We start from the raw sequence: 23,350 nt of genomic DNA, 5'->3' as shown, positions 1-23,350 counted from the left end.
TCTTATCTTATTCATCTCGAAAGTTTCCACGAACATATTTCCATTGTCAGCGTATATCATTTTAGTCTATTGCGGGTTTTCGGCCGAGGTTGTGTTGTTGTCGTCGATTGTCTCTGGTTTAGTCAAATTGCTCTGCCACTTAAGGGTTTTCTTACTCTTATTTATTTTGTGGGAATTTGGATACACCATTGTTTAAACTTACTACAAACTGGGCATTTAATCCGTTCCACGACTCACCTTATGATTTCTTCTCTCAGAATGAATATTTGAGCCCTCACAGTTTCCTTTTTATTACGCTTGTTTTTTTTCCACTTTAGAGGTGAATAAAATTTCGGTTTTCGTTCAAGAACGTGAAGTCGTAGTAATCAAGATGCCTGTAAAAGATCTAGTCAGTCAAGGTGATTATCAAAACGAAGACGCCATGGACGTAGAGCCTAACACGAATGTGAATAAGGCGGCCGATCCTGCTCATCCACCCTTACAATCTCCTATTGACCATGGACATGTAATTTGCGATTAAATATTTGTCTGTTTGTGCATATTGTCTTGTTGTTAAGGAATATGTTTCAAAATTGGTTTCTGCGTTTAGCTTACATGTTTTCCACGCTAATTTAGCCGAAATCAAACGTAGCTGACCCCCAAATAGAAGAATTGAGTATTGATGAAGAAGATCCAGCTCGACCATCGGGAACGATAGACTATACGTTTAATGACATTGAGGACCCTCGTGTAGGTTACATTCTTCTTTTTGGTTACTTTAAACCTTTCATTATCAATTAAAATTTATAATGGCCAGCACTTACGCTCTCATTCCTTCCTTTTTCAATTCTCTAGAGGATTTTACCTAATTTTGTATGATATTCACTTCTGCTTAAATTATTAATGTTGGGAGGGTATGTACCTCAAAGGCGTGATTTTGGAAAAGTAATTTAACATTTCCAATCTGATGGCACTGCCTGTTGTGAATGTCAAGGTTTATTTCAGGCTTGAGTTTTTCATGTGTTTGTGTTTTCAGAGCTTTGACCTGAAAAAGGAACTTCGGGTGAGTCCGCGTTATCAGACTCCCTTTTTCACATTGCGGTATCAGTTATTGCGAAAAGCGTATCAGCATCTAGTCATTTTCATGTGGAATCTAATCTAGGTAAAGTGAAGGAATGTTGAAATGGGATTTTGATAGGCTATTTGCAATAGTTTGTGAATCTATTTTAGACCAACTGTTACCTGTCGGAGTGTTAGCTAAATCAGGCAGTGGGGCTGCGCTTTATTCGACATTCACTATATTGTTGTTTGCTTACCTTTAGCCAGGTATATTGAGCTACTATCTTGGGTTCCAGTTTTCCTCTCCTCTTTCAGCTGCTTAGCGATCCAGTGACAATTCGTTGTTTACCTTGGAGGATTCTACTTGTTTTTACCCCTGCTTGCCAGCGTTCAACAATGGGCATGTTTCTTCAATGCAACGACAATAGTCCCACGGCTAATTGGACTTGTGGCGCTCGTGCCACACTTGAAGTGCTATCGCAAACCAAGCGCCTTAGTAAGACGCACTCTATCATGCACTCGTTTGCTGCAAAAGAGAATGATTGGGGTTACCAGTCTTTCATTTCATATGAAGAACTTTTTAATCCCGAGAATGGGTACGTGGTAAACAAAAAATTGCATGCACGCATACAAGTAGAGGCGGACGCACCACATGGAACCGAGTGGGACTCAAAAAAGTTCACCGGTTTTGTCGGTTTGAAGAACCAAGGCGCCACGTGCTACTTAAACTCGGTGCTCCAGGCACTATACTGCACCAATGCTCTGCGCAAAGCGGTCTTCCAAATGCCCACTGAGAGTGACGAAATATCCACCAGTGTGCCGCTTGCACTGCAACGAACTTTCTTTGACCTTCAGTGCTCCGTTAAGGCTGTTGTAACGGAGAAACTCACCCGAAGCTTTGGCTGGACTACTTGGGACTCCTTTATGCAGCATGACGCGCAAGAACTTTGTCGTGTTTTGTTAGACAACATGGAGTGCAAGATGAAGGGAACTGATGTGGAAGCAATAATCCCAAAACTGTTTTGTGGCAAAATGATCTCATACATTCGTTGTAAAGACGTGGACTATGAGTCGAAGCGAGAGGAGCAGTTCTACGACATTCAACTGAAGGTGAAAGGGAATTGTAATGTCCATGATGCTTTCAAGGAATACGTGCAGGTGGAGACTTTAGATTCAGATAATAAATATGATGCCGGAACGTTTGGCTTGCAAGATGCGGAGAAGGGAATCAAATTTTTGCGATTTCCACCAGTTCTTTATCTACAGTTAATGCGATTCCAATATGATTTTCAATCAGGCACAAATGTCAAGATCAACGATCGTTTCGAGTTCCCGTATGACTTAGATCTAAGTGACTACCTCGTTCAAGATCCGGAGAAGGTGGAGGAGGAACCCAGGTACACAAAGTACTTTCTACAAGCGGTTCTGGTGCATTCTGGAGACCATCATGGAGGGCACTATGTGGTCTACATTAACCCTCGTGGTGATAATAAGTGGTACCAGTTTGACGATGATGTTGTAAGCAGCTGCAGGCCAAAAGATGCTATTGAAATGGTTAGTATTTTGACTTTAGATGCATGCCTGATGTTCGGAAAAGTCTCATTTGCCTCATATTTTTCTCGTGTTGGTGGGTACGGTATTCTGATGTGTTTTCAGAGAATTCTGCGGTTTCAGTAAAATGAAACAGTCTCCTGACCTAATTTTTATCTCTCCTAAATACATTGAAATCTGTTGTCGCCTTTTCTCCATCGGATAAGTTTTCATGTTGGGTTTTATATTTGCTTTTCATGATGTTTGGCATTGTTCGACTTCACAAAAATTGAACTTTATAAGCCACTATACTAAATCAAGGTTTTTCCGTTGCAAGATTTGATATTTTACTCAATCACTCAGTCACCGGGATGACCGCGATAGATTTGTTAAACAAGCACATTTGCGTGGGTTTTGTAATTGTCAAATGTTGGTTTTAATTTATTAATCATTGTCCTGTTCTTTAGAATTACGGAAACAGCGATGATCCTCTGTTTCGCGCTTCCTCAAATGCCTACATGTTGGTATACATAGCATGCGACGCCCGGGAAGAGGTTCTATGCCCCGTGACCGATGATATGATTCCCTTTAGTCTCTCAAATCGGTTCCGTGAGGAACACAGTGTTGAAGAGAAGGAACGGCGTGTAAAGGATCATGCTCATGAATTTGCGACTGTTAACGTTCTTCTTGATGAGGATTTTTATGGGTTTGAGGTCAGTTTTCAAACCCCTACAGTTTTTGAGAATTTACCAGTTTGCTACCTGATGTCTTCGGCGATTTTAACTCAAGCTATAAGTACTTTTAATGCATACTACTGTTTAATTGTAGCCTTCTCAGAAGATGCAGTGCTGTCGCACATAATTTTGCTTTCTATTGGTGTTTGCTACCATTTTACTACTGCTTTTGGAACCTGTTCGGTCTTCTAATAATCTCAAGGGTTGGTTGTTTTATCTCTTTTCTGTGCAAGTGTAATGTAAAATCATCTATAATGCGTCACCTTTCCCAAAACAAAGCCATGCATACCGTCTATCTTATCGTTGACGTGGGTACTGATGATGGTGCTCCCGAAGCTTTAAAATTACATGGTATTGACCTTTGATGGGTAATTTTTCATGTTTTTATATGTTTCGCAATTTGATGTGCCGTCTCAACTCTGACTCGTTTTTCACGTAGTATGTGCAACCCTCCTTTTGTTCGCTCTCGTCTGGGCAGTGAACTCAATTTGCTGAGACAGACGTCTCAAGAGCTCGTTTGAAAACTTGGTAGTGATTTTCTCACTATCACTAGGCTGTTAATTATGTTCCATATCGTAACACCTGAATCAAGGTGTTTTTCCAAGGTGATAGTACATTTTCAGTCACAGATTTTTAAATTTCATATTAAGGGTCCTGAACTCCTTCGAATCAACGAGGTTCCAATTCGTTCGCTTCGAATTCACCGACGGGAGTTAGATGAGTGCAAGTTGAATGAGGCCATTGCAAGCTTTCTTCAATGGCCGCTTCAGAAAATCAGCCTGTGGCGTGCGATCTGTCAGTAAGTTTTATTCGCAGTATCACCTGCTGTGATTGAATCGGCAGATGTATTTTAATCCATTTAGGTCAGTTCTCTAAAGGTATAGATACTCGTGAACACTATAGATACCCACATGTGTTATCTCCACTTTGATTTGGTTATCGTGGTTGAAATTGCGGATTAATTACATCTTTCATAGAAAATCGACATGTGCAGTGGAGTTTAGTCGCAATATAACCACGGACTTCCCCTCGGATAGTGTGCTGACGCTCTGGGCCCGGCGTCGAGAGCAAGCGGTTTGGGTCGGTAGCCCTACTTCTGATTGTAGTCTGTGCTTCTTCAAGTACTTCGATTCTAATCTCTGCACTCTTTGCTACTGCGGTCATGCCGATTTGCCCACCTCCGCTTCAGTTGAGGCTCTGCCTGCCCTTCTGAACAAGCGCGTGGGCCTCCCGCCCACTACACCACTCATCTTTTACCATCAGGACAACGCTCGTCTACCCAAGCCAGTGGATCTCACCACGCTTTCACGCAAACTTAAGCATGGGGAAATTATCTATTTCCACGTGTGTTCCCACTACTTCGCTCATACTTCCTCTTTGTAAACCTAAAAATATGCCAATATTTGTATGCGCCTTTGAATTGGAAACAAATTCCGTTTAGTCTCAGCCACGTGTGTTTCGGTCTTCACACTGACACTGTCATTGTCCCTTTAAAGGTTGACACCAGTCAAGCAAAGGATCCTAGCCTTGCAGGCCAAATGTTACACCCAAACTCCCCTGCAGACATCAGCATGGAGACGGCTGTTGTTGACAATAACCATAGCCAATGGCGTCATGATCTTCCGAATGTGAGTCTACATCTTCGCAAGGTTGCCATCAATGGTCATTTGCCAGGTGAACCTCAGAAGTCTCTGCCTTTGCATGAGGCCTTTGTTCATTACTTCCTATCTTCTTCTATGATGGTGAGTGGTACTTCTAACTTTTTAACTGCCTTTAATGTTAGAAACTTGCTTTTTTACGAGATAAGTTATCCATGGGTTACTGAATTGTTAGTAAGGATAAATTGGAAGAAACAGCGGTTCGACAAGTGCTAGTGGAGTGTGTGCACTCGCATATTTATATTTACTAACATTATCGTTTCTACAAGGTGGACATCTTGCTAGTGGATAAATTGCGCAAGTCAGATCCCGGCATTCTAATTCGGGTATCACCTGAGCTGTCGTACTGGAGATTTGCGGAGCTCGCCGCCGGCTACCTCTCAGGACGACCAGATCACCTACAGTTCTTCCCCTCGCACCCTACCCCAACATCTGGCAGTGGCGTCAGCGCATCTGTAAACAAGACTGCTAACGTTCCCACACAAGACCTTCATGTCAATGCGGTTAATCCGTCTCCCCTATCCAACGACTTGGGCAATGGGAATAGCTTTTCACCGAGTGGTGGCGCATCTCTGATCTCCGAACAGTCACGCGCTGCCAAGGCCTCAGGTTCGTTCTCTGCTCTCGCTATTCAATTGTGGGTGTTTTATTCTTGAATGAAAGTTCTGCAGTAAAGGTGTTCGACTTTGCTTTGTTCCTTTCCGCGTGCATTTTCTGCAAACCAAAACTTTTTTGCGGGGGTAGGACCATGATCTCACTCCTTGAATTGAGCAGTCTGATAAATGTAATTTCTTTCATAGGTTTTTCCTGCGCTTCGGCCAATTTGATTGGGGCTCTGGCTTCAGCTGCCCATCAAGGTCTTGTACGCGAACCGCCTGGTCCACCGGTTCCATCAGCGACAACTGCGACCCTCCGTGGCTTTCTTTCGCTCCCCTCTACCGTCTCCGTTATCACAGTTCAATGCACTGCTGCTGCCAGTGTGGCATCTCAAGATCGTCCCCCTCTTTGTGTGTCACGCTATTCTAGTATCCCCAGGGTTACCCCATCTCCCTTCAGCAACCATAACTTACATGTGCCGGCCCCCCGCCGGGTCTACTATGCGCACACGGCTCTGCCAGTGAGCCGGTTGGAGTGCTTGAAGCAAATCCAAGTGGCCTTTTTTGGCCCTAAACTCACTGACCGTCTGGACTTGGGGCTCTCTGTTCCTAGCAGTGGAGCCGTGGCAGACATTCTGGCCGAAGTTCGGTCACATGTCACTCTGAGCGGATCCGGAAAGCTTCGTCTCATGGAGATCCGATGGAACCGAATCGCCCAGATCTACGATGAGAACTATCCTCTGGAGAAGATAGACGATGCTATGATGGTGCTTCAAAGTGATATCAATGAAAATCTGCGAAACGGATTGAGAGTGGAGGAGGTGCCACAAGATGAGGAAAATTTGCAGCAAGACGATTTAGTGATCAATGCTGCCCACTTCAATAAGGTTTTGAATGAGACGTTTGGTGTACCGTTTACCGTGAGGTTGCGAAATGGTGAGTCGTACAGTGATGTGAAGAAGCGAATTCGTGAACGTCTCGATGTTGTAAATGACAAGGAATTCGACGCTTGGAACTTTGCTCTTGTCTTCCGTAACAAGTTCATCGCTATTCCAGACGAGAATAGTGTAATGGTGGATACAATTGCTCTCACTCGAGATACTTGTCCAGGTCCGAAGCCCTGGCTTGGTGTGGAGCACGAACCGCCGAAGCGGCCGCGTTACGCACCAAGCGAAAAATCCATCAAGATTCACAACTGATAGTGGGAGAGAATCATCTCTTTTCTACATATTCTCACCCCCCGGCCTATTCATTTGCCCTCCCACTCGTGTGTTTATTTGTTGACACCCATGAGATTTTTGCTGGATAAAATATTCCTTGTAAGTGTTAAGGAACACAATTGTATTATCCGCATGTAGTTGCAAATTCGTGGAATCCCTTGCCAGTGTCAGCATATGCAACTCTGCATCTTTTACTGCATCCCACTTCACTGCTGCCACTAACACGAATCGGACGCTTACATTAAGTGAGAACGATGAGGGCATTGCTGTGATTGACTTCCGCACAGCATCCTTGGGCGACAAGAATCTGAATGCATTTCATTTTGCCTATTGACTTGCCAACTGGCTTGTGGTTGTCCTAGCCGGGGGTTCTGTGGGGTCGTGCTTGCACTCACCGGGTTGATTTCGCACGTGGCTCTAGGTGGGACTTATGAATTCCCACTCGCAATCTTGCCCTGAAAAGGGTCGGGGAGGGTGCGTTGGGACCGTTTAGGAGTGATGCGGAGCGCCAAGCTTAAGTGGGCTTTGCGTGATAGTTTTTGTTTCCTAGGAAAGTGGGGTTTTTGACGCTGTCAAGGCATGCTATGATTATTTGCTAATTAAATCATCAAAAAAGGCGTAACGGTATCTGGAATTATGTTGAAAAGGGGGTAATAACGGGATTAGACTAATATACGACGTTGTTCAAGGCTTATTTTTTTGAGCAAAAGGACCGAACTGGACGATAATGATAGTAGCTGCAAAGACTATAATTTAAAAAAAGACCAACACAGGCATAAAGTAAGCCACAAAAGAAAATTAAACAGAACACTGCAAATGTAATCGCACAACTTTCCAGATGTCGTTATTTAGTAAGGCAATTAATATTTTGAGGTTAATTTAAAATTAGCCAATCACTCGCTGTCACCTGGCATAACCGGTCATTTTAACTAATGTTGTGGACGCGGTTTTCTGGTCTTGCGTGCGTAATTCTCTTGGCGATTGGCCTAGTCCATTGTGGAGATAGTGGTGCAGATGCGTCTATAGATGGCGAAGGTTTAGTTAAATCTGCGGGTCAGAAGTTGAACAAGGTTACCCCAATTTTAGAGCGTCATTTGTAGATTGTTTTCGAAGCTCCGAATACGCCGGAAGACGCTATACTAGCGTTATACTTCACATCTCCCGATGATATGGAGAAGTAAAGCTCTGTTTCAACTGTTCAACTCTTAGAATGGTCCTTTCAACCGCTGCGAAGGAAGGTGTTGATGCTGCGATTTCCAAATACGAAGGAAAATGGTCTATTGAAGTTCCTGCAACTAGCGCCATCGAAAACGACTATTCCCTCGTTTTGAAATCAGAAGGCAAACATCATGCTATCGCAATAGATTTGGGACGCGAGTTCAATTTCGATAAGGATGAGTTCGTCGTTCAATACGAAGTGAAATTTATGAATAAGCAAACCTGTGGCGGTGCATACATTAAACTGTTATCTGCCTCCCCAAACCTTAATCTGGTAGAGAGTTTTTCGTTTTTTTTTACGCTCTAGAGTGCATTTCATGATAAAACACCTTACACCATAATGTTTGGACCGGACAAATGTGGAATGGACTCAAAGGTATACATTTTGTTATTTACTACTTGTAGCTTCACTTTATATTCCGTCATAAGAATCCTAAAACTATGGAAATTCAAGAAAAACATATGGACAAACCGACTGCAACACTGGAGTCCCTTTTTACGGATGGAAAGACGCACCTATTTACTTTTGGTAATCTTCTTTTCTAAAAGTGAGTTATTTATAGTCACTCGATCCGACAACTCCTTTGAGGTGTATGTGGACCAGTCTCTGATGAAATCTGGGAACCTTCTTAGTGATTTTACGTAAGTTTGTATTTACTCCTATTTCTTCTCACGTGTTCTAATGTTTTGTGATCCCATAGGCCTCCTGTGAATCCACCAACCGAAATCATTGATCTGAATGACAAAAAACCGGAAACATGGGATGAACGGGAAAAAATTCCTGATCCTGATGCCAAGAAACCGGATGACTGGGATGAGTCAGCTCCGCAATTCGTTATAGATGAAGATGCCACTATGCCTGAGGGTTGGCTCGTGGACACACCAAAACTGATTTCTGATCCCAAGGCGGAAAGACCATCTGATTGGAATACCGAGACAGATGGTGAATGGGAGGCGCCCATGATCGATAATCCTGATTGTCAGTCTGCTCCTGGATGTGGACCGTGGGAGAAACCAAAGAAGTTGAATCCGAATTACAAAGGTAAATGGTCTCCTCCTATGATCTCCAATCCCAAATTTGACGGGATTTGGAAGCCCAAAAAAATCCCGAACCCTGACTACTTCGAGGATAAACATCCCTTCCGGATGACACCCATTGTAAGTAGCCTTTTACATCTGGTCGTGTGTGTGGTAACGCAAGGTCAATTAATCTACTGGTCTCTTGTCAGCGCGCGCTTGGTTTGGAACTCTGGTCTATGACAGCAGATATTGCGTTTGACAATTTCTACATAGGAACTTCGAAAAAGGGTGCTGATAAATTTGCTGCTGAGACTTGGGTCCTTAAGCAGAAGGCTGAGGAGCAATCAAGGGTCGATGGGGTTGGTTTTTAGTTCCTGTCGTTTTTTTCGCTGATGTCATCATTTACTCGATTCTCTAAGTCATCTTTTATTACTTTAATTGCGTCATGGATTCAATTATTTAGGCTGTGATTAAGCATTGTCAAACCTGGCTAAATAAATTGATCATTGATGCAAAGACATTTGTTCGTATCGCAGGCACTTTTTGATTTTCTCTACTTGTGTACCACAAGAAAGTCTAAAGCATTGAGGTTATATTTACGCTCTGTAGAGAAGTGTGTTTGATGCCGCTGTCGAAATGGTTTCTGGAAAACCGTGGCATGTGACAGCAGGCATTGCCGGTGGTTTCCTTGTCCTGGCTCTCTTCTTCTACTGCTGTTGTCGCTCATCTGCTGCAAAAGGTGGTGCCTATTACAAGAAGACTGATGAGCCCGTCCCTGACAGCAATCCAGAAGAATCAGACGCAGCTGGCGGCATGGAGGCTGATGCTGAGAGGAGCGGAAGTGATATCGATAAGGGCGAAGCGGAGGAAGAAGAAGATGGTAGTGATGCGGAGGAAGAGGAGGAAGTAAGATCAGTTATTCCGTTTTTGTTATATTCTTTTTCATTAACAGAAACGCTGCACGCCTTTTTTTGTTGCCTTGCATATGAAATGAGATCGTATTTTGCTATTTTATTCCCGTGTACTTGTTCACTTCACACATTCAATTAGATTTACTCTAGGAGCTTAAAAATAAATTTACTGGAATTCCATACAGCGTGTGCGTTTTCCATTTCAGCCCAGTCCCTCGGCCACTCGTCAAAGAACCCGCAAGGAGTAGATCTTCGGTCTCCAAACCACTGATGCAACCGTGCGCTCGTATTTGTGCATTGTAGTCTCCTTGTGTACAGTTGTTCATCTCACTCCTTAGCGTCGCTACTTTCCTTCCGTTATCCTCTTGATGTTTGTAACATTTCCTCTAACTCAACCTCACAAATCCTTTCTTCAGTCATCACTGCCCTTTTCACTTCTGTTTGCCCCTAATATCATTTGTGTTTACTGATCCCATTAGGGTTGGGGTTTACATCGGAAATACAATTTACCTCATGCTGCCACTTTATTTGTGTAGACGCCGATCCTTGATCTCGGATATGGGAAGGTTTCCTGAACTGCTGTTATGGGATTTGATGAATTTTATTTCGGTATTCAAGCGTTTTATCGTTTGTAAGTTTTCGTGTTATTTGCGTGCTGCTCAAGCCTGGGTCGTTGTGGCTCTGTGCCGACATTGTTACGCCCCGCCTGGGTGCATTCGTTCAACGTGAACTTTCAGAAATCTGTGGTTGACTCACGAGGTCAAAGGTGCAATTAAGGTCTTAATCAAATTGGCTCACGCGCGATTAGACCGCTTTTGCCGCAGACTCACAGTGGGGACTCGTGGTTGACTAGGTCCAATTTAGTAGTCGGTCCAGCATGCAGGTCGCGTCTCCTCATGTAGATGTTTTGAGGGAGCAAAACCAATGTCATCGCTTCAGATTTGCCCTCAAACGTCTGGTCAAGATCTGTGAGCACTAGCTCGTACTTGGTGGCTGCTTCGCATTGTCGATATTCAAAAGCCGGTAAGGATATGCTTCTTATCATAAATTACAGTCTGTAGATTTTCGATCGTTTAAGTCCTTCGATCCTCAGGTTAGTACTTTGCCACGCCTCAGGCACTTTGGATGTTCAAGACCAATCAGCTTACACATAGGTCCGGGTAGAGGACTAAGTACCACTGCCTCTATCACCTAGTTAAGTGACTAAAAGTAAAATTTTATTAACTGTTTTGCAGACCCTGTCTTCTATAGTATAAATTTTCGGTTTAGGTCGTATTCTACTGACTGAATCATTTTCAGGAAATGTTACATGAATGTGCATAACATTGCCTGATTTTGAGAGGCATCCCAACTCTATCTAAGAAATTCATTAATACAGCTTTACCGAAGGTTCTAGGCATCCGTATGTATGTTTCATTTTTCAGATCCGCATCCTGAGATCTTGATAAACATCGTAGTTGGGCGCATTTTATGCTTTGTGGGGTTTTGTTTTTTGTTCCGTTTCTTTACGCCCTGTTGACCACCGTAATGTCTAGTCGCGCTCAAATTACCGAGGTGTTGAGTGGAGATTTGCCAGATTGCTGATACCATGGTACATGAGGTTCGATGCAACTAATAAATTTGATACCTGGTGTAATTATCACACTGATGTTGATCTAATTGGTGCTAACTTAAAGACCTCAGAATAATGGAAAACTTTCAGTCAATTCACTGTGTAGGCTGACAGCACCTTCCCTCCTAGTCAAGCCTTATTAATACTTCAAGCGATCCTAGATTAGTGATGAAATTGGAGTTAAGTTTGTCAGCGCCAAGCCTGAGAGGTCTTGCTCGCCTGCCAGCCAGTGTTCGATGAATATCTGGAAATATGGCTCTTGCGTAAAACGCTTACTTCAAAGTAATTCCTGTGGTAGCCAAAAGTCGGGTAGTCATAGCAATTCGAAGGCACGTCACGGCATCCATCGAGACACGGGAAAAAAGGCGTGTGTGGCATTCCAACGAGCACATACACACACACACACTCATGGATGAGGGGAGTGAGGCGCACTTTGTGAGATTTTTCAGGTTACTCCACAGCAAAATCCAAGGCGGTGATTAGTATGTGCTTAGCCGTCAATTCGTAGCATGGTGTTAAAAAAAGTGGACAACTTATTGATGACAGAAGGGGCTTGAGACCCGTGGGAATAGCATCGGAAGGGTCTTACGCAGAGATCACTGTAAATTACTCAAAGTAATTATTGTGCATTTTGTGTTGTTGTCTCTCTTCCCTTTGTTCCCCCTCAAGTTTGATATTCTTACTTGGATCAGTTGTCATGACGTTCCCACCATGTCACAATTTCTCTTGTTTGGACGCACGCACGTGGGTCGAACGTGATCGACACGACCACGCATGTAGTTGGGCTTGTACGCAGTATTAGCAGCCAGTCGAGAGGGTCTGATCTATGGACGACTCACGCATTGCTAGATGGTGAAAGCATAGGCACAAGTAAAGCACAAGACAAACCCACATACCATACAAGTATATCCCCACACCCGCATTCTTACCTGTAATACAAGCTTCATCTCACACGAACACGGCATAAGATGGGCACGCCTAGAGTAGACTGTTTTCCACCAAGGGATGTTCGTTGTTTGAGCTGGTTGGGCCCCTTTTCTCATCCTTGGAACTACTGACCGGGGCTCGCTTCCCTAATAGTGCTGTCACTGCCACTTTCCTGTGAGATCGGTCACTCACCTGACGACACAGGACAAGTTGAACAAATAAAGTTCCTTACTTTACTCGTTTTGCTATCCGGTTCCGTGTTCTACCCCCCTTGTGCATTTCAAATAGTGGGAGTAAGTTGTTGCTTTTGAACCAAACAATCCCACAAGTAGCAGCTATCATCATCGCTTAAGTGCTTTAAATACAATTTGATTTTTTTTCCACCCATGCAAGTCCTCCCACTCGTAGAAGCAAACACATATTTTTAAGAGAAAGAAATAGGCTCAACTCTCACAACCGCTTAGTTCAGTTAAATCTTTTTCATTTGCTTAATATTACCCTCGAATATTGGCGTGTTTTAAATCTTGGTTTAATGAGTCAGGGAGCATACAGGTGACGGTACATTGATCGGACACTTGGCTAGCGCTTGAACCTCGTATCCTACCTCAAACTATTTATTCAGCTCCCACGCATGTGGCAAAATAACTTGTGCAACTATGCATTCTACCTCTAACAACGAGTGAGGCTTTACGAAATCGCCACTGAGGTTGGGAGTACTTGTGCAAAAAGCCACATCACAAGTTTTCATGCGTCCCGGCTGTGCCCTCAACCATGACAACAAGTTGGAACTATTGGGACTGGCGAATGACCCATACAGCTGAGTGACTGAAACCAGTGTCAGGGGGACCAGACAGTTGGCCATATTTGGTCATGCTGTCGTGCATTCAGATCAATGGTTTATCAAGCTATTAAGCCCTAACTAAAGTGCCAATCCCAAAAGCACTTGTGCTTTTCCCTTCCATTGTCGGACCTCACGGAAAAACTACCTTTAACGACAATACAGTAGTTAATGTGAATATCGACCTGATAAAATCGTAGCTTATTTTAGGATTCTTCGTTCCTTATGCAAAAAAAAGCATAATCTCGTGATATTCTACCTCGATTGGTGGCTTTTGACATCGGTGAGTCTGATGATTGAATATGCTCTCAGCATCGGTAAATGTGTGAGGTAAATTATCAGACTATTTGGTAATTGTATAATGGTGGCTTAGAGCTCGGTTTTGTGATCTTTAGTAGAAATGAAAGTGTGAGGGTATAAAGTCCTTCAGCCAAAATGAAGAATTTATTAAATAAAATGTTCGAAACTTTGAACTTGTAAAAGAGTACACTTGGACCACTTCGCCGACATCTAGAGCCCGTTAAGAGGAAGAGGAATCATACAACCTTTGTTTCTTAGAGCAAAATTTATTTATTTACTTAACCTTGCAGTAAACTTTGACTTTGATGTGCTATCCAGCAAAATCCGTATTTTCAATAGATGTAGCTGAAGCCAAATTTAAAGTAGTTTTGCAGTGATCCATTTCCTGCACAATTATGAGTGGTTGAATTGTGTGGCATGCTTTCTCTCGGTGACTCTTGATGTAGCGTCTCGGAACCTCCCTGAAGACGAAAGAAGACATGATACTCGGGCAGAATATATATATTCGGTTTGAAGAAGGTACTAGGGCTACTGGCATGGCCCGAAGGCCAGCCCACCCAGCGTGGTACAATGACCAATTCAAAGAGTCGCTCCTCACCAAAACAGAGATTTAACCAACCATCGTATTACACTTGATGCGGGAACTTCACTTGTCTTAATCTGGATGAAACTCAAGTGCAAATTATTATTCACAACCGAATTTGACGAAAATATTGGTTCCCTAAAAGACGGGGCCTCTAAAAAAGTAGAGTTTTCAAACATCCTTCGACTTGTGCCTCGGTGCATCTTCTATGCTGCTGTAACTTCAGAGGACAAATCCAAGTAACAAGCTTTGTTAGTTTATTAGACATCAGAACTATGGTAATACAAGTCCCGCCTTTTTATTGGACTATTTGTTATCATTTGAAATTCATTAAAAAATATCGGCATTTCAAATGCACTACAGTGCGATTGACCCACTTAAAGCGAAGAGATATTACCTCTAATTCTATCGAAACGTTGGACTGCTACGAATAACACCCTTGTCATTCCAAAGCGGTGGATTTTGGAGCGTACGTGCTGCTTTCACTAGTGTGGCATCACCCATGTAAGTGTCATTTCTGATAGTTCGATTGTAAAACGTGTTTACTTGATAACATACCCTTTAGATGAGAAGCTTTCGGTGAACGCGATTCTCGTGACGGAAGCGTCGTCGAATAATTCTCGAGACGGAAGCGCGTTCCGAACGTGCACATCCCTGACCTCTGTCCTCTCAAAATATTACCAGTAACAACGCCTTCACTCAGCCAGCTCACTTGTTACAGGGGGTGAACGTCGAAGAATAGATAAGTGCTGAGTTCTTTACGTTGGTGATGGAGGAGATCACCACTTGATGGCTCAAATTCAAAATCGTAGGTGATCTATTTTTCCTCGTTGGTGGAAGAATAACCTGACAATAAGATGCCCGTTTTTACCAGCTTTTAATTGCGCGTAACCTCTTCCTTTCCATAGGACTCGCTCACCACTTTGACAACAGAGTATTCCGTCCGTTTTACTGCTCGCCGTCCTTAGGTAAAAATACAAAAAGGTTCTGTACAAGAACCAATAACACTTTCATAGAACAATTAGATACCGCTAGTTTATGCTAGCAATACCTGGAGCTTGCACGTACGCAGCACCCATCCCGGAAGTGGAATAATATGAGTTTTGTGTGGGATTGAGCTCAATTTATTGGTTCACATGTCAATTTATTTAACACGCAGTGACATAAAGGGGAAAGAAAGTAAATCTAAGGCAGGCATCAACGTTTGAAATTAGCTGCCTGCCACCAGTTTACACCTTTTGTAAAAGTCCGAACTTCTTTCTTGTGAGCTAGTACCTTCTCTTCACGTGAACACTCTCAGAGCATTAATGCCATTTAAAACGTTTAGATTCTCGTTGGGCTAGAATGTTTAATACCCAAAAGAAGACGGCTTCAGGAAACTACCGGTGAAAATTGATGTTAGTTAAGGCTGAAATGGTCTTGTTCTTCCGCTACAGTCATCAATGATAGGTATTTTGAGGCTGGGGGTAGTTTCAAAGGCCACGGCATAAAATATGTGACGCACTTGCATTAATTATCTACAATTCGACAGCCAAAAAGCAACTAATTGTGCCCGAAAATGAAGGGACTTCTAACCGCTAATTTTATGCAGGGGTGACTACGGCTAAATATATCGTCGACCTGTTAGTTTGTATTGATGGACGCTTTTATATAAGGTTTTCGTAGATGAAATCAAAATTTCCCAAGCCTTAAAAAATTTTCAGACGAATTTGAATTTAAATGAACGCCTTGACTTGGCATATGCCTGAAATTACTTTGTTTACTTGAGGCGAAGTGGGTTTTTCAAGTAGATTGAAATTCAGTATCCTCATGCACTAATGACCTCAGCGTAAGCCTTAGTAGCCAATGAAATCTGAAAGGTATATTTGATTGCCGACTTGCGGCCAATCGCTGAGAGAAGTTCGTATCACACTTCAAAAATCCTAGCGCTAAAATTTGGATTAATTTTGGGTATGGTGTGTATCTTGTTTTTACAAGGCTTAGCTATTTTGCACAAACCTTTTTTGTAAATTTATTGGTGACTTTTACGTCGCTTTTTTTTGAACCACTGTCGTGATCGCTGTCGCGAGAGCTTTGTTCGCACCCTTACATTATACAAATCTATTATGTGGGGTCAAGAATGACCTCAAGTGTTCCTATTGCCAACAATAACAACTCCACCACTTCGGCGCCTGTTGAGGGTAACGCCCTTGAATCTAGTAGTGATGTTTTTCTGTACTTAGACATGACTAATGTGTCAGAGACGCTCCATTGTCCCCAGCGGAAAACTCCTCCCCATGCGATATCATTTTCCAGAGTATGGTATACACTAATGCTGATTTGTTTAAGGATGACCTATTAAAAATCAAGGAGTCAAAAAAATCCCAGCAGGAACTCGACGAGAAATTCATTCTAACTAACTCAAAGGTTCTTTTCAAAATTTTGAAACCAGAATGCAAAGTGTTGGAGCGACAATCAAGTAAATGATTTAAGGATTTTGTTACCAGCCTAGAATCGCATGATCATAATGGTATCATTCTTGGTCCGCAAAAACGTTCTTGGAATGCCGGTTGCCACGTGTCGCAGACCAAACGTTCATCACAAGATTCTTCCTTTTGCAAAGGACAGAGAAGTTTTCAGGAAAATAGATTTTTCCGCGGTGATTTTAAACGCGACTTTAAAGGATCTGAACGGAATCCTGGTCGGTCTAATACCACTAGTGGTTCCGGATTTACTCGTGGTGCTGCGTATGAAAAGGAAAGTGCCACCCCTAAGACTCACCCACTTGAGTCCCTTAAAGAAATCGAGAAGGAACCAGAGTGGTTTACTGAAGGCCCTGAAACCATAAACGATACTGTTGAACTTGGTTTGGTTATCGAGGACGGCGATATCAAAACTGATAAACCACCAGAAGATAGGGAGCCTGATGGTTCTCAGCTGAATCCTTCCGAAGTTGACAGCGCAATTCTGTCTCTGGACAGGGACAATCTCCCATCGCACTTGTCCACAATTTCTCCAAACTTGAACGAAGCGGATTTCTTGAAGTTTCTTGATCTTCCTAAGAATGACAGTGTTGGCAGTCAACTTAGCCATTTTCTTGCAGGGCCGAATTCGAATGCTTCAACTGCAAGTACAATCTCTGGAAACCACGTATCTGGTAGTATGCGTCGCTTTTTAACACCGCTTCAGATAAATCATCCTCTAGATTGCTTAAACTCATTGCAAGCTCAAACGATGTACCAGTCCCACGGGATCAAACCCCTCTCGTTCCATCGTCTCAGCCATCGAGTAAGGCCACTTGCTTTTTAAACTCTTTTAGCGGCGGAGCTCGAATCGGTTTTAAGGGCTTTGGTTATAGGAAATTCAACTACTTCTTTTAAATCACTGGAAGGTGAGTTTCTATTAACTTTCCACGGCAATACGTCGGTAGATTGCTTTGAAAAATCTGGAATTTTTGGCGGTACTAAAATCGAATAACTTAAGAATAATGTTTCATCTGTGCTCAAACCTAGTTTTCATTAATGAATCTAGTTCCTAACGTATCCTCGAAGTCATCTCTTTTGACTTACGTTCCGACCGTGGAGGAGATTGAGGCTGCTGCATTCTATGAGAATGGTAGAATTGCCCCCAAACCTGCGCTAACGCAGTCTGTCTTGCTTGATCAATTAATGCCTCCGTGGAGTCTTAAGCAACAGTCCCGGCCCGTATCTTCCAGTTTTGGTGATTTCATGTACCCTGCTCCTTCTGGTCGTGATTTACTAGAGCAACGGGAGAGTTCGGTATGGATCTTTGCTTTAAGGTTGCATTACCTTCCAATGCCTATTATGTTTTGCTAGTTTTTTTCCAGTCAGCTACTAGAAATTACGCTACATTCGAAGCTAGTTTCCGACTTTGAAATTCATATCGACAAACATATTGAAAACTCTGTTTGTAAATTGTGGTAAATTTTCGAACCAAAAACTTGCACTTCAAGTAGGATAGTAGGTTTGTTTGCCTAGTTGCTTTTAATATTTTAGCTTTCGGATACTGGATCACCACTTCCACCTGGTTTGGAAATTCATCCAGAGCGAAAAGTGACCAATTGGAACGGGCCATTTTTCCGCGACACGTTGATTGGTCCCTCTGGTGGTCCTTCCTCATCGCCGAGGGGACCCACCCAATTTCTTAACCGTCAAGTAAACGCATCCTTGAGGCTACTACCGAACGACCCAGCCATCGCTTTTCAGTACACTCAGCGCAGACCCCTTGTCAAGGGTCTCTCCGTAGTGGACCCCACGATGTCCCAAAGCCAACAGAGGTCATATCCCATTCATCAGTCACCCTACTTTTCACCCAATTTCCATCCTGGAATGCCAGCATCGGCCTTTCATTCGAGTATGTTTATTCTCATTGATTGTGTTTTTTACAGTTCATTTATTACTTAAATTAACACTCGCTATCGGTCTGCATTACTTTCCAACCTAGCTGAGGGACCTATTGACTTTGCAACTTCTACAAGCAAGGTTTAATGTTGGCAAATAATTATTTTAATTTCCATTGCATTTTGACATGGGTTTGTATGAGCTCTGCTAATGGTTGGTGAAGTTGTTCAATTGCCATCAATTCTCATTTGATAGTGCATGTAGAAACTTGCGATGCATTATCCTTTCCACCGTATCCGTGATTTTATTGGCGGAAGTCCATTGGCCATGCCATATGATTCATGGTCATAAAGTATGACCTCTAGGATCGGTTCCATTGCAAGTAGCTTGTCGCTCTCTCATGTATGCGGTTGGTACAGTCATAGTTCACCCATAGAGCAGATGTTGAATTTATAGCACTTGCTGCAATTACTATTACTTTAGGTAATTCAAGACGTCATTTCTTGATAAAACTACTGTCAATTCATTGTACCAATCAACTACATCAAACGTCTTGACTCAGAATACGTCGAAGCGTATTCACTACGTCCGTTTCGTTTTACCCATGCGCCTGCAGTATTTTTTAAAGCAATCAAACAAGTGGCTTGATATTTAAATTGTGTTAACACTCACTATGCTCCATATCTAAACGGTCAACGAACTCGTTCAGCTAACGTTAACTAAGATAATGTATTCGAACATTTAGTTACGATTTTCTACTCATATATTCACATCGACGCTTATTCCCTCTAAGCATTTGTCAGTATCAGTCGTGACTGCTAATTTTTCCGAGTTGTCCCCGTCAATCGAACAGTTGTGATTGGATGAGTTTGTAGCTGCATGCGTAGGCTTGACGACCGCCTTATGATGAGTAGTATTTTGGTGGGTTACGTCCTTTCACAATGCTTCTTTTATCGTGAACGACTTTCCTTGTTGATGAGGTTTTACTACTGCACAATTTTCTTACTGTGCCCGCTTCATTGACTATACGTTATCTTTAAACTATCGAAGCTTAAAATAATCTGTTATCATTGCTTATCGTCCGACCGCCTTTTTAAGTTACCCCATGAATGTACCATTGGCTTTTGTACGCGTTTTTGCTTCAAAATCATGCGTCCTAAATGCTTAAAGCGTCTGAACTATCTCTAGAAACCGACGAGTACTCAACCTCACGGGATTACTAGCGGACTCATCAGGTTGACTGATTGCATATTGCTGAAATAATTTCCCCTCACTTAGGTCCAAGCATGGAGGCTACCCTATTACAGTTAAAAGGCTCCGCCGTTGCCCACCAAAATCCCATTACCCCGCCCAACTCCCTTTTCGCATCAAATGCAACAATCGGCGGTGGCAGCGGCAACCGTCTTGAGCAACTTCTCCTCTCTGCATCGGCTGCGGCAGCCTCCACTATGTCTCCCAACGCTCTCTACCCCCAGCCCAGGCTGAGACAGAATGGCTCCGCACCAAATCTCCTACCACCGACATGGCAGGCGGCCGCCGCGTCACCACCCTCTGCGGTTGACTTACTCCGATCTAGCGTTGCTGGGGTCAGTGGCATTAATGGCCCCCTTCCTTCTCCTGGTTTGGAGTTGGCAAATCTATACAGAAAGGGCTCTTAGACCGCCTCGCCCTTCCTTTATTCCTTAAGTTCAGGTTCTCCCCTCGTACCCTAGTCCCCTTGTTTGTTCTTGTTCTTTGCGAGGGCAGACGACCACCAACTTGTCTGAGCTTTCTCAGTAAAAGTCAATCGTCATACCATTTACGCGTTTGGTACTTTGTTTTCAGTATCATCGAGCACCGTCAGTATCTAGGGTTATTTTTTTCAATGGAAATTTGTAGAACCTGGTTTTTTGAATGTACAGTAAGGGTTGGATCTCGGACAAGAGGTACTCTTGAGGTAGCTGAAATTTTCCGAGTTTTCCGCGAATATTGGTTTTGGTCTCCAACCTTTCCCGCAAGCTGATACTGATTCGTCCAAATTCCTGGTTTTAAATCAACATGCGATACCATTTTGCAATAAGGTCTTAAGTAACGGCAAATATCCGTTAGTTCTCTGCGCTACCTTGGCCCGTCCTAGTGATAGTGCACAACGTCGATGCCTCTCAAGGATTTGGGTGGTTAAGGCATTATTGGTGCTAAATACTGAGAAGTTCTGAAGACTTTGAAACACTAAATTGGTAGGGTAATCAGACTTCCATTAAGCATTTTGAGGTTTTTAGACAATTTGACTAAACGCAACTGTTTCACAGCAAACACGTTCCCGAGCACCACATTACTTGTCCGTAAAAATAACGTTAATGAGTTTTTGGGAGGGATGGTAATTGGTAATGTGCGAGTCTGTAACACAGGGATCGAAGCGACCCATGCTAAATTGGTGCGAGCGAATTAAATTCTGACCCTACCTGGAGCTTATGGGAAAGGAAATGCTTTCAAAATCGCTTCGGGGAAGGTTTTTCAATGCCAGTTGCTTTTAATTCAGTAATTTGGCCGTTTTTTTGGTCTGTAATGGAATTACTTTCAAAGAGACGCATATTTTCAGCAGTTGGTAAAAGTATTTGGGGTCACATTCTCTTGAATTGACTATCGGCGGTGTTCCCTTTACTCACCAAAATTAGTAAACATCCTCAAAGTTCTTTTCCTAGGTGCTTGTGGGTGATTGGAGCTTTAAAATTGAAAACCTTTACAATTATCTAGTCGTCAGAACTTCTTAAGATATATAGTGTGCTTATCGGGATATATATCATACCACCAACTAATGCGAATGATGATTGTTAAACACGTAATTCGGGTCACTGTGATGGATAGGCGCTAACACTGCAACCCGCCGCCAATTTTGTGAAACCGTAATTTAAAAGGTTGGGTTGTTCTACTTGAAAGAAATGCCCGAATTCACTACCTACCTATTACGCACCCGAACTAGTCCGCAAGACCAAAGTAGTTCTGGTTGCAGTAAACTCCTCTTTATTTAAACCAGGTTATGGTTAGCAATGCAACGGCGCACAGTACGCGGCCAGCTAGTCGCGGAAAGCGAGTACACGTATACAGACCATGGCGTTTACTGAAGAGCCGCACCTCCCTTCGGAATTATAGACTGAGAATCACCAACTTACTGCACAAAGTGGGGGGCTCAGTACTTCGGTTGCTTAAACCTAGTGCGCACAGCCACAACAACCTAGACTAACCGTATCTTTAGACACACCATGAACTGAATAAATGCACACCTTTAATTATTCTATCTAAACGGATGAAGAGATAAAAAAGAAAGAAGGAAAAGGGAAAGACGAGGAAAAACCTTCAATCTGTGCAGCTGGAGGTTGTCGATAGCGTACGTTGTCGAAGAGAGTTGCAATCGCGATTCGCGTCAGAAGTGCGTTGACTGCTCGAAATAGTAGGGGTGACAGCGGATAGAGAAATGCTTCCCCTGTCTTCTACATTCTCCTCATCGTCGGCCGCCTCACTGGCCTCTGAAGGCTGAAGGAGAGAAAGGCGAATGCCCGCGATACCCTTCTTTGACATGTCCACCGAGCCACGCTTAATGCGACGACTGCGTCCAGAGTGGTCTTTGCGGTACTGAGAGAGAAAAATAACGTTAAAAGCTCCATAAAATAACGGAGCGCAAATACTATTCTAAGGGTCTGAGAGAGTCTCACCTGACACATATTGGCAAAGTCGACGACGTAGAAGTGGCCTGCGATGAAGACTTCACACCGAGGCAGGGACTGGGCGTAGGCAGCTTCTATTTCAACTGCTGTTCTTTCGTCATATTGCCACCAACCGTTGTGGCCCTCATAGTACCACATAAATTCCAAAGGCGGGCGTTCTAAACGAATATCGCTACATGTCAAAATATATTAAAGGGGCTACGTGGGAAGCAAATTAGCCTGACAGCAACAAAAATTCATTCAGAGTTAATAATTATATGACAACCTAGCGATCAACTAAAGCAATATATTGGATTTCAGGTTTCGTTTGCATGACATTAGTATGGTTTGGAATCTTTGTAGTACTAGACGATTCCCCTATAATAAACCCGTGTTCAAGACTAATCTAGAATGGAGACTGATAGTGCCTCTCAAAAGCTATCATAAGGACCAGTATTGTTTCTAAAAAAATATGTGAAATAAGTTGCGTAAAGACTCCGAAGTGCGCAAAAGACTTCTTGCTATTTACTTTCAATTTTGCCGACATAGTTTTACCATGACTAAAGAATTATAAAAACGCGATTCTATTACTATCTGTGGAATCACATAAATGTTAGCCGGCTTCTATAATACGCGGACAAAACAATTACATTGCCCCAATAGAGAAGCAATATTCTGAAAATGTAGTCAGGTCACAAAATCAGTCTGTGAAATCAAAAGAGGCACTAACTATAATAATGCACTAAAGATTACTCATACCCGTCTCGCCAGAATCACCCAGATTGCGAATAATATTTGGATTTTCAAAAAAAATCATACTGAAGGCCCTACGACACAGAGGGCAACGGCGCCGATGAGATGCGGAGCCTTTTATGCAGAGATAACAAAATACATGGCCACATGGAATTTCCACGGGTTGAAGAAGGGGCTGGAGACAAATGGGACAACCACCCGAATCGCCCCCCGCCATTATAAAGCAGTGACGTTTGCTCTTAAAGCGCGGCTTTTATCCACCCTGACCTTGAGGATCTCGTATTGTAAAATTGGGCCTTTGCTTATTAATTAACTTAATTATCCCTTTTTGAAACTCATATTAATATTAGTGAATTGCTAGGTTTTTACACCCTCCCAATTTGCTTATGCTT

General features: G+C 42.9%; 4 protein-coding genes across 4 annotated transcripts; 3 read left to right on the top strand and 1 right to left on the bottom strand. All coding sequences in view use genetic code 11, as the record gives it.

Annotated features, from left to right (window-relative positions):
* Positions 1-370: 370 nt before the first annotated feature.
* Positions 371-6,755, top strand: EGR_06708 (Ubiquitin hydrolase; the record flags this gene model as incomplete). Its single annotated transcript, XM_024495957.1, has 10 exons — positions 371-505; positions 616-729; positions 1,016-1,042; positions 1,354-2,556; positions 3,036-3,281; positions 3,953-4,101; positions 4,280-4,646; positions 4,799-5,044; positions 5,230-5,569; positions 5,761-6,755. 10 exons carry the CDS (start codon positions 371-373, stop codon positions 6,753-6,755), a joined length of 3,822 nt encoding a protein of 1,273 aa, XP_024349617.1.
* A 953-nt stretch (positions 6,756-7,708) lies between these two features.
* Positions 7,709-10,173, top strand: EGR_06707 (Calnexin; the record flags this gene model as incomplete). The annotated part of the gene is made up of 10 exons (XM_024495956.1): positions 7,709-7,846; positions 7,877-7,953; positions 7,986-8,268; positions 8,302-8,370; positions 8,400-8,523; positions 8,558-8,636; positions 8,696-9,152; positions 9,224-9,373; positions 9,624-9,920; positions 10,132-10,173. The coding sequence occupies 10 exons, from the start codon at positions 7,709-7,711 to the stop codon at positions 10,171-10,173; spliced, it is 1,716 nt and encodes a 571-aa protein (XP_024349616.1).
* A 6,131-nt stretch (positions 10,174-16,304) lies between these two features.
* On the top strand, positions 16,305-20,183 carry EGR_06706 (hypothetical protein; the record flags this gene model as incomplete). Its single annotated transcript, XM_024495955.1, has 8 exons — positions 16,305-16,481; positions 16,514-16,643; positions 16,677-17,321; positions 17,354-17,452; positions 17,484-17,555; positions 17,696-17,943; positions 18,181-18,538; positions 19,804-20,183. 8 exons carry the CDS (start codon positions 16,305-16,307, stop codon positions 20,181-20,183), a joined length of 2,109 nt encoding a protein of 702 aa, XP_024349615.1.
* Positions 20,184-21,858: 1,675 nt separating this feature from the next.
* On the bottom strand, positions 21,859-23,175 carry EGR_06705 (RING finger protein; the record flags this gene model as incomplete). Its single annotated transcript, XM_024495954.1, has 3 exons — positions 21,859-22,134; positions 22,215-22,384; positions 22,965-23,175. 3 exons carry the CDS (start codon positions 23,173-23,175, stop codon positions 21,859-21,861), a joined length of 657 nt encoding a protein of 218 aa, XP_024349614.1.
* Between the last annotated feature and the right edge of the window lie 175 nt (positions 23,176-23,350).

Source organism: Echinococcus granulosus (assembly GCF_000524195.1).
Source record: "Echinococcus granulosus chromosome Unknown EG_S00062, whole genome shotgun sequence".
In the NCBI taxonomy this organism is placed as follows: Eukaryota; Metazoa; Platyhelminthes; class Cestoda; order Cyclophyllidea; family Taeniidae; genus Echinococcus; species Echinococcus granulosus.
Note: the sequence above shows the minus strand (reverse complement) of the source record. Positions and strands in the feature narration are given on the sequence as shown.